The 11,822-nt window shown below is 39.0% G+C and overlaps 1 protein-coding gene across 5 annotated transcripts in view; it reads left to right on the top strand.

The window, feature by feature from the left end:
* Positions 1-5,753, top strand: part of RPS6KA3 (ribosomal protein S6 kinase A3) — a 115,134-nt gene extending 109,381 nt beyond the window's left edge. For all 5 annotated transcript variants that reach the window (XM_028122558.2, XM_028122556.2, XM_028122560.2 and 2 more), the window contains one exon: positions 111-5,753. In XM_028122558.2, the coding sequence (XP_027978359.1) occupies positions 111-233 (123 nt within the window). In that variant the 3' untranslated portion in view covers positions 234-5,753. The remainder of the gene's footprint in view (positions 1-110) is intronic.
* The last annotated feature ends 6,069 nt before the right edge of the window (positions 5,754-11,822 follow it).

Genomic DNA, 11,822 nt, shown 5'->3' on the forward strand with positions numbered 1-11,822 from the left:
ATTTAGATATGAAGAAATTATCTAGGGGGGAAAAGGTCTTCATTTCATATTCTGTGTCCTTGGGACTAGCCATTGTCATTTGTGTTGTGACCTCTCTTTCCTGTTTTCAGGGTGCTATGGCAGCTACATATTCTGCTTTAAACCGTAATCAGTCGCCAGTTTTGGAACCAGTAGGCCGCTCTACTCTTGCTCAGCGGAGAGGTATTAAAAAAATCACCTCCACAGCCCTGTGAAGTGACCTCAGTGAGCTATTTGGTACCATGGTGTAAGCTGATAGCACAAGTTCTGGCGACAGGTAGCACATATCTGAGAGACACCTGCAAGCACACACTGTCCCAGCTGGTACCCATAATGCTGCTGCTCCTGCTGCTGCTCCTGCTTCCATCTCTTCTCGCTTTAAATGATTGTTAGCAAGTTAGATTTTCCTGGAGCTTCGGGTGAAATGAAAATGGAAACATGATGAAGACATATTCACTGAATCAACAAGAATAATGAACATATGAATACCACCTAAAAATACACTGAATAAAGTACTCTACACCATATAGCATTATTTTTATAGGAAATATTTCATGTCCCTGAAATATTCTTTGTTAGTTATAGGGATGGACAGTTTATGTTAAGCACTTAGCTTAAACAATCCGTTTCTATTAGCACTGTATCCCTTGTGCCATCCAACATTTTGTATGTTTTTGTAAACAGTTCATACACAGTACATTTCTGTACTGCTTTCTTTAATGTATACATGCTTTGTTTAACTTGGAATCTATTATTATTAATCAATTGACTATTAAATCGGGTTAAATAGTTCACCTGGATTAACAGTATTGTTGGACAGCCCTAAAAATGGCCAGATTGTGGAACAGCTGTTGAATGTAATACTTCCAAAATGTATATATCTTTCCCCATGTCTGTTTCACTGGTTCGTTCATTTGTTTGTTTCTTAAAGTCAGGTGCTTTGTCAGACTAACTTAGAGAGCTGTTATGGTAGAGAAAGTTATCACGTGTGTGTGGCATGACATCAAGAGTACACCTATGAAGTTAGTCCATATACGTTGCAACTCTTTAGGGTTCTTTTTTCCTTAATTAAGGAAGTAGTTCTTGCACTTTTGATCTTGAATAGTATCCATACTTAGTATTTGGCATATAATTTGGGATTTTGCCAATATACATCAAAGGCCTTTAAGAGTTATGGTGAAGATATTAGCGAAGGAAAATTTAACAACAGGTCATTCAAGTCCCATTAGATCTTTCATGTTTAAATAGATCAAATTGCAGAATTTAGCGTATGAATAACAGGATACCTGTTCTTGTATACCTGCAAGAAAAGTATGCTTTTTTGGAAAAAAGGTAAATCATAATGAGTTCTATCCCATTACAATGCTCTATATTAAACACTAATTTGAATGTAATAAAGGCCACCAGCCTCACTATGAAATTGGATTTAAACTTTCTTATTCGAGGGAATAAAACATTCTTGATCAAACAGTATCTGTTCTCACCTGAAATCATAGCTCAAGTAGCCTAAGTGAATGTTCACCATTGAGTGTTTTCTGAATTCCTTCTGATGATTTATAGCCATATAACACTTCCTTTAACTTCAGAAATGATCAGCTTTCATAGTGGTGGTCACTGGGTCTGCTTAGATTACAGTATTCATTACTTACATCTGATTTGGGTAGTTTCCACAATTCTCTTTGATTAAAGAAACTTTTGTATCCATTATTACCTGTATTTTAGTCGAGCTACCTAGTATACATCGATATGTAATATGAAAAACATGAACAAGGAAAAAGCAATTTAACTTAACCTCATCAACAATGTGCCCAGCAGATCTCTTAGCCATGTACTGAGCCATTTACATCAGAAGTCTCTTTACCTGCCCGAAGCTTTAAATCTTTCTTTGAGAGTACAAAGCCAAGAAAGCGTGCTTTAGTTAAATGTCTTAGAAGCCACTTGTTATTCCTTAATTTCTCCTCCATGCAACTAAAGAGAAAAGGAAAATCTATAACATTTCATTTTGCTTAAGTGACACAAAATGATTATTGCATAGAAATCAAATGTAAGTTCATCTTCTAAATAAAATGTATAGGAAGAAGGATGCAGAAGATCTGGATGGAGAAAGTTTTATTAAAATTCTTGAGTATATGAATGCTAACTATCAAAAACTGCTTCCCATTGCCTATAAAGAAAATATTTTTTCTTTCTCTCTCTCCTCTATTCAAACCATGAATTTGAAACCATTTCAAACCATGACCATCACAAATTCTTGTCACTTTTAAAATGTTAATGTAGGGCGCCTGGGTGGCTCAGTTGGTTGAGCAACTGCCTTCGGCTCAGGTCATGATCCTGGAGTCCCGGGATCGAGTCCCGCATCGGGCTCCCTGCTCGGCAGGGAGTCTGCTTCTCCCTCTGACCCTCTTCCCTCTCGTGCTCTCTCTCATTCTCTCTCTCAAATAAATAAATAAAATCTTTAAAAAAATAAAATAAAATAAAATAAAATGTTAATGTAACTCTGGGCAAAAAAAAAAAAGACATATTTTCAAATTTTGGACGCTGATGCTTAGGTGTTTTGTCCATCAGAGTCTTAGAACCAGAAGTAAATGTGTAAATCCTATAAATTATCTATATAATTTATTATCTAAATAACTTATCTAGTTTAGATAATAAATTATCTAAATAACTCTCATATTGCATGTAAAGTACCTAAGACCCAAAGCAAAGACTAGAATCCTTAACTTCCCATTCAGTTTTTTTCCCTCATAACACCACACTGCCTTCCCTTCATATTAATACCCAACCAGGAGCAGAGTTGTTCAAAAAAAATACATATTTCTTAGGATAATACTCTACTGGTAGATGAATGGCAAGTTTATTGCTTTCAAAGATACTGCCTTCTTTGCCTACTCCAGCTGCCAATTTTATTGGAGAAAAGCAAGTCGTATGTTCACAAAACTGAAGGCTTTTGCCTAAAATGCAGTTTGTGAGCTTAATTTATTTCATCTGTGGTCCTGGTGTTCCTATTGCCTTTGACTTACGGCAGACAAACTTGGCCAACAATTGTGTAATGCTTGCCCTGGGTTTACCTTTCCATTAATTACTGAGTCCAGCTCCACCGGGCCCTTCACCATTTAGTTCCCCTAGTTACCAGGGCTTCTCCCAGAAGGTTTTAGTTCAGTCTTAAAGATTATTTCAATGTGAAAGAAGGAACTAAACCATCAGGCCACTTTTACAAACCTCCTCTTAGCCTATAATCCAAAATAATATCTAGAATGGTAGATTGCATTTAACTTTTCCAAGCACATGCTGAAAAATACGGATTACACTACCACGTGTTTTGTATCTTCCCTTTCAAGTGATGATGTTAAGGTAAGTTTTTGTCCTTTTAATTTTTTATGTAAGTCATTTCAGATCCTAATTTATAGAGATGTCTTTTTTTCTAAGTACAGTAGACCTTTAACAGATTTAATACGGATTCATTTATTCACAAGCAACCCCCAAAATGCAAAAATGTAATGATTTTGACAAGGCACAAAATCAAGATGCTGCAAGGCTAATGTGTGAGGAAAAGTCACTTAGTGTCTGGAGGGGGTGTGGTGTGTATGCAGTAGAGATTCACATTTCACATGTGGTAGGCTGCAACATATGGGTTTGGATCAACCATTTCCCACCTAATTTTAAGAAGTGGCTGCTTTTGGGGCCAGGGGCATTATGAGAGGTGGGGCTGGCCTGTTTGCTGTGCCCTGCACCCTCAGCCCAGCAAAGATTTGAAGAGGGAGAGGGGTGAAAAGGCTTCATGAGTAAGCAGAATGGATTGGGTTGGAAAGGAACTGGGGTAGGTCCAGCCTGGGATGAGAGCAGAGAAACATTTAAGATTTGGGAGCCTTGATACAGATGTACTTAATCACCATGGAAGTCAGCAATACATATCTCAACACGGCTTTGATATTCTCTACTTCCTGGCCTTTATAAATGACAGAAAATTTTTCAGCTTGCTTTACCATATTTTATAGAGAAAATTCTCATGGTGGTATCAAGCATTTGTGAGATTTGTGAAGGCATTAGGACAGGTATCTCAGGAATGTAAAGAGTTAGAAAAGGTCTGTTTTCTGTGTTTAAGAAATACGATGGGTTCCATGGTTGACCCTTGGTGCTTAAACCAAGAGGTTCCGATCTAGTCCTAGAGTTCTGTCCCTCTGAAAGGTCCAGCTCCATGTGACTCACACTAGATGTATACATTGAGTTTTATTTAATTCACAGATAAGTTGACTTAACTCAGTATTTATATTTCAGTGAAAATAGTCCTCTTTTCACCTCCAGATTGCTTACATTTTGCTGGTTTCCCCAAGTGACCATTGGTGGAGACCAATTAATGAAGGAATGAAATTTGCTTTCTTGGGACTGTGGTATTCTGCAGAGCTACGCTTAACCACTTTTTCTAGTGAAGAATCTACAGAATGATAATACCTAAATATGGATGGCCAAGAAGAATTTGTATCTACAGTGTGCTTTATGTACTTCTGACACTGCTGTATTTTGTGTGGTCAAGTGACTTGTAACTGGTTCCAATGTGACTGAGTGTTCTCAAAGAATTCTAGTAAATTAAGTCGACTTAATTTTCTTAAGCCTTGTATTACTATCAGTCTCACATTTACCACTTTGATTCTAGTCTTTTAACTGTTCATAACAGGGCATACCAAGGGTTGGGATGAGAGTCTACTTCCTACCTCTTACGGCACTTTCCTCATTATTTTGCCATATAACCTTGAAGTGCATGATAAGCTGTTTAAATGTCCATGACTTCTCCCAGAGCAACTAGCAAAGTATATGACATTGAATAGAGATTAGTGGAAAGGAAAATTTAGAGACTAGGTTCAGAGATGCAAACCTCAAGAAAACCTCTTTTAGAGCACATACCATTTGAGTACAATATGTGTAAACGTATGTGAGAGGAGAGTCTCTAAGTAGATTAGTTCAATATCTAATTAAAGAGAAAATCTTTACTCCTAGTATTACTATAGTACTGAATGAACTGTATACTGAGTTTTTCAAACAAGTGTGTAAAGTAGAACTTTTAAATTCAAAGCAAGGGCATAAGGATAAAGGTTTTGGTTTGTGTTTCTCTAAGTGTAGTTTATCATCTAAAGCTTTTTTTTTTTTAATTGCCATTCCTTAGCATCCTTAATAATTATGGGTGATGAGTTTTTAATTCTTAAAATTGTATACATGTATTAGGTTTATCTTAACTCTTACCCTAAGCAAAAGGGAAGGTATACACCTAAGGCATGTAATTATTTTGCATTTTTGGCCTTGGGTGGGAATGGGGTGGGCAACTACTTAAACAGTTTTTAAAAAAGAAAAAAAATCACAAATATTTTTCTACTATTATACATGATCTTACTTTATACTAGTTTCTCTCTAGTAAGGCATGCCAGAAGCCCAAAGTACCATATCATGAGTTCCTATGTATTGTACCTTTTATTGGTGGTTAAATTGCATCAGATGCTTGGCACTGCTGCCATAATTATGAAATGCTTGTAAAGGATTAATTATCACTGAATACTTTAAATTGTTTTACTTAAGAGTTTAATCTGGGAAGTTTTCAAGTCATACTATTAATGTGTAATCTAAGCTCTTTCAGATGTATCCATGAATAATCCTGGAACAATATTGCTTGTATTCCTGTCACAGAACAGGTTTTGTAATCTTTAAAAGAAATGAAAATTTATATAATAAAGTTTCAAATAAATGCATGTATGTCATTTATCAGGTTATTTCAATTATATGATAATCCTTCATAATGTCCAATTCTATCCAAATTATAAATTTATCAAACTGGATTGATAGAACTTAAAACAGGAACATTTCTGAGTTAATAAGAAGTGCAAGATAATTTTTGTATGCAAAGTCTTGGTTAGCCCAAAGAGTGTCACAACAGACTCACATGAGTCATAGATCTTAACCCAATACCAAATGTGATTAATGATTCAAAGGATACAGAGTGATCACCAGGCATAGGTGAAATAATCTTTTCTTGGAGACATCCAAAATTATCAGACTTAGCTCCAAAATACCCTTGCTCTTCCTCATTATGGTACATTTTGGACTCAGAATTAAAGGACAAGTTTCCTTCTGAGCAATGTGGAGACATTGCTTAAACAAAGGGAGTCATTTGGTTCTGCAACATCCCTTTTTTATACCTCATTAATTACACAAATGATGAATCCACATTCTCCAGCCAACCATGCTTCATCAATCCATAAATTCCATGTTTTACAATAAGCCATCTCTATAGACAAAATGTATCTTGCTAAAAGCATTTTAGAGATAAGGACTTTTTGTTTTCTTTCTGCTAGTCAGTAAATATCCTTGCCACATTTAAGGAAATTTGATTGAGGTCATTGATTCCTGGTAGAGAGGGAATGGGTTATAGGCCTACAGTTAGCCCTTTTCTTCCCCGTTGACATTTTGCGTTTTACATCATGATGGTGTATTTATTCGTCTCAGGCTGCCATAACAAAATACCACAGACTGGGTGGCTTCAACAACAGAAATTTGTCTTCTCAGAGTTCTGGAGTCTGGAAGTCAAGATCAAGGTGCTAGCAGGGTTAGGTTCTTCTGAGGCCTCTCTCCTTGGCTTGCAGATGGCCACCCTCTTGCTGCCTCTTCATGTGGTCATTCCACCCCTGCTGTCTCTTCCTCTTACAGAGATACCAGTCATATTGCATTAGGGCCTCACCCTTAACAGCCTCATTTTAACTCTGTTACCTCCTTAAAGACTTTAACTCCAGGGTATTAGGGGTAAAGGCTTCAACATACGAATTTGGAGGAAAACACAATTCAGCCCAAAATAGTTTAGGGACTATTCACTTGAATTAATTTGGGTATCCAGGTTAAGATGGAGAGCTTCAAGATCTACTTGGTATTATACAGAGGCAACATAGGGTTGTTAATGTACTTGTTTTCTGCTGCTGTAACAAATCACCACAAACTTTGAGACTTAAAACCACACAATTTTATTGTCTCACAGTTCTGTAGGTGAGAAGTCCAATATGGGTCTCACTGGGCTAAGGCCAAGGTGTTGAACAGGCTGAATTGCTTTCTGGAAGCTCTAGGAGAGAATTGTTTGCTTGCCTTTTCCAGTTTCTGAAGGCTAGTTGCATTCCTTGCCTCATGGCCCCCTTCCTCCATCTTCAAAACTAGCAATGGTGGGTAGAATCCTCTTCACATGAATCTCACTCCTTTCTTCCACCTTGTCTTCCACTCTTAAGGACTCATGTGATTGGCCCACTCAGGTAATCCAGGATAATCTCCCCATCTCAAGGTCAACTGACTAGCAACATCAATTGCACCTGCAATCCTAATTCCCTTTGCCATGTCCAGGGATTAGGACATGGAAAAATTTTGGGGTCCATTAACCAGCCTACTGTGGTTATCTAGAAAAACATCCGGCTCCTCAGACGAGCCAATGTGAAGCAGCAATTTTTGCCATGGTCATTCTTCTGCAGCTTTGTAGATCCAGATATTAAATTTTGTTAACCCACCCTAAATTGATAGAATTGACTGACACTAGCAAAGCTAGGTAAAGGAAGTGTAGGATGCTATAGGAATATATAACAGTTGCCTAAGGGTCAGGGTAGGGCAGGGCAGGCCTTCTAAGAAAACAATGATTATGCTGCAACCTAAAAGGGGAAGGAAGGGTAGAATAGAATGTACAGAGAGAGTTAGAGGCACTCAAGAAAATAAAAAGTTCTGTCTGAATGGAATTTAAAACATAAGAAGCAAGACATGAGGTTCAAGAGAGAGGGGTCAGACCATCAGAAATAATAAGTCATATTAAGGAATTTGAATTTTATTCCTTTGGTTTCTCCCCACCCTTTCACCCCCAATCCTCATTCTTTTTTTTTTTTTCCTGGTGACCATTTACTTATTTATTTATTTATTTATTTATTTATTTATTTATTTTTATTTATATTTAGACGAGGGTGGCTGCAGAGGGAGAGAGAGAATCTTAAGCAGGCTCCACGCCCGACGCGGGGCTCGACACAGGGCTTAATCTCACAACCCTGAAATCATGACCCAAGCCAAAATCAAGAGTTGGATGCTTAACCAACTGAGACACCCAGATGCCCTGGCGATCCTCATTTTTTAGCTCCTCTGCTACCAGTCTGAACCTTATGGCCCTATAGTTAATCACCTGAACTTCTACCTCAGAAGCACCCTGAAATTCCTTACATCCATGCCTCTATAGTGTACCCACCGAGCAGTAACTGATATGTTGGAAAAAAAAAACATACAATTATGCAAATTGCTACCACTGCAAGTTTATGTTTTCTAATCTCAGCTAAGCTCTCAGTACCATGTCAGTCAATTCTTTCATTTTTCCTTGGTCATCCATTTTCCCAGTCTTTTTTTAACAGCTTTATTGATATAATTTACATAGATAAGGTTCACCCATTTAAAGACTATAAGTCATTGTTTTTTAGTATATTTACAGAGTTGTGTAACCATTATCACAATCTAATTTTAGAACGTTGTCATCATGTCACAAAGAAACCTTACATCCTACTCCAAGTCACCACTGTCTCTTGCTTGGACAATTGCAGTAGCGTCTTGCATGGTGTGTTTCCTCCCTTGCCCCTCTACAATCTATTCTTTATTTTTTTAAGATTTTTTTTTTATTTATTTGATTTTTATTTATTTTATTTGAATTTTATTTATTTGATAGAGACAGAGGGAACACAAGCAGGGGGGAGTGGGGGAGGGAGAAGCAGGCTTCCCACGGAGCAGGGAGCCCGATGCGGGACTCGATCCCAGGACCCCAGAATCATGACCTGAGCCAAAGGCAGACGCTTAACAACTGAGCCACTCAGGTGCCCTACAATCTATTCTTTTTTTTTTTTTTTAAGATTTTATTTATTTGACAGAGAGAGACACAGTGAGAGAGGGAACACAAGCAGGGGGAGTGGGAGAGGGAGAAGCAGGCAGGAAGCCGGATGCGGGGCTCGACCCCAGGACCCTGGGATCACGACCTGAGCCGAAGGCAGACGCTTAACGACTGAGCCACCCAGGCGCCCCCCTACAATCTATTCTTAATACAGAAGCTGAAATGATCTGTTCAAAACCTACCAAGGATTATAACAAGTGATTTGGTCCCCTTTACCTCTCTGATTTTATCTGCCCCAACTCCCCCTGGCTTACTGCGTTCTAGCCACATTGGCCTTCTTGCTATTTCTTGAATATGCCTGATGTGGAGAACAAAGGCAAATAAAAAAAAATTAAGCTTCCTTCAAACTTACAGCCCATTGACACATACTTGAGACGGGCAGAGTGACCTTCCTTCAGGAACTCAACTGCCTCAATGTTAATACTTTGCTAAAGGCAAAAGGCAACCTTAGCTTGACATTAACCAGACCTCTAGGATCCTTCCAAAAATCCCTTTGGAAACTTCCTTTTTCTCTACCCGCCCCCCACCAAGATATGTGTTAGCAATCGTCCTCCAAACATATGGCCCACTGATATACCTCTGAAGGGTCTCATGACTTAAGATTTTACTAGATAGTGGTAAACGACCTTTTCCTAACAACAGCTAGCCCCTCAAGGTCCTGGAAACCTTGCTTTCAAATTCCTTAGAGACTTATGCCATCCTTAACCCCCTCCCAACTCAAAAGTGTATAATCAGCCATTCCTCACAACCCCAGTGCAGCTCTTTCTACCCACAGGTCCTGTCCCCATGCTTTAATTTTTGCACCGAAGACACCGCAAGAATTTTTCCTTGACCATTCGCTCCTGAACCCCAACATTTCACATCACACTAAGCATGCTCCCACTCCGGGTCTTTGTCCTCTGCCCAGTAGTCATTTCCCTCAGATGGCCCCATGACTCACCTCTTTCCAAATGATTCTGATGATCAGTCAAATGTGGGAACCATCGTATGATAGACAAATAAAGCCTGATTTTTTTCTCCTTTGGGGTTTTATACTGAGTAATTGGCAGAGACTTTTGGTTTTTACATATTTGAACTTCCAGACACTTGGAGTCTGACTGATTACTTGTCAGGTGCTAGGCACAACTGCTACACACTGAGTGCATTGTATTAATTTAATTCCCACAATAACCCAATATGGTAAGTATTATTCCTATACCCAATTTACAGCTGAGGTAACTAAGACTTATAAATAGGTTAAGTAACTTGTCCATAGTCATAGAGTAATAAGTTGCTGCAGAGCTGAATTTGAACCCAGCTCTCTCTAACTTCAAAGCCCAAGTTCATAATCATTTGGCCTCAAAGCAAAATTTAAATAAATCTCATAGATATCCTTCATCCTCAATTGTGAATATTGCAAATTATTGCAAATGGAAAGAGAAACCCAGAACTTTAAGTCCCCCATTGTCTTTCAATTTCCCTCTAAGAAATGCATGTCATTGATTTCTCATCCTCAGCTCTATTAGTGTTTTGGTCTGGATAATGCTCTGTTTGGGAGTGGGGGGTTTGTACTGTGCACTGTAGGATGTTTACTAGCATCCCTGGCCTCTGTCCACTAGGAGCCAGCAGCATCATCCTTCTTCCCAGTTGTGACAACTAGAAATATCTCCAGAGACTGTCAGATGTCTCTGGTATAAAACCACTGTTTTCAACAATTGTACTGTACTTCTCTGTCATTTAGGTATGTCCATTTCCCTGGAAAGATAATGCTGACACCCTAATGTTTTCAGAAAAGTGATTTATTTAAAAATAAGTTTACTGGGGCACCTGGGTGGCTCAGTTGGTTAAGCATCTGCCTTCAGCTCAGGTCATGATCTCGGGGTCCTGGGATCCAGCCCCGTGTCGGGCTCCTTGCTCAGTGGGGAGTCTGCTTCTCCCTCTCCCTCTGCCTGCCGCTCCTCCTGCTTGTGCTCTCTCAAATAAATAAAATCTTTTAAAAAAATAAAATAAGTTTACTTAAAAGTGAAGTTATATGTTCTGTATAGTCAGCTGTGTAAGTTGGCAGAGATTACTATAACAAAATACCACAAACTGAGTGGCTTAAACAGCAAAAATTTATTTTCTCACAGTGTTAGAAGCTAGAAATCAGATCAAGAGGTCTGCAGTGTTGGGTTCTTATGAGGATTCTCTCCTTGGCTTGTAGACAGCCACCTTCTTGTTCCCACGGTGTTCCCCTCTGTGCCTGTGTCCTAATCTCCTCTTCTTATAAAGACACCAGTCAATATTGCATTCCCACCCATAATGAACTCATTTCAACTTAATTACCTCTTTAAAGACCCTACTTTTTTTTTAATTCTTAAAGGACTTCTTTATTTGAGAGAGAGCACACGCGCAGGAGTGGGGCGGGGGGAGAGAGAGAAACAGACCCCCGCTGAGCAGGGAGCCCTAAACAGGGCTCCATCCCGGGACCCCGGGATCAAGACCAGAGCCAAAGGCAGACGCTTAACTGACTGAGCTACCCAGGTGCCCCTAAAGACCCTATTTCTAAATACAGTCACATTCTGAGATGTTAGGGGTTAAGAATTCAACATATGAATTTTGGGAGGGCACAGTTCAGCCCGTAACCCTGAGTTTATGTCTTCTCCCCTCCCTCCCTTCTGATGTATATTGAGCACCTACTATATATATGCCAGACATTCTGCTGATGGTAATAGTAAGCAACAGATGTAAGTCTTTTATGAAGTAATAACAAATGTCATGCAAATATTATGCCTTGGTAATGGAGATGACCGGAGAGCCTTGCCCTTCCCCTCAGGCTCCCGACCAGGTTGGGTGGGCGAAAGGGCCTAGTTAAAACTAGCTGTGAGATTCGTTAATGAGTCAGCAGCTCAAACCC

This window comes from Eumetopias jubatus, unplaced genomic scaffold (assembly GCF_037043125.1).
Source record: "Eumetopias jubatus isolate StellerSeaLion01/CBP00866 unplaced genomic scaffold, mEumJub1_p1.0 scaffold_11, whole genome shotgun sequence".
Lineage (NCBI taxonomy): Eukaryota > Metazoa > Chordata > Mammalia > Carnivora > Otariidae > Eumetopias > Eumetopias jubatus.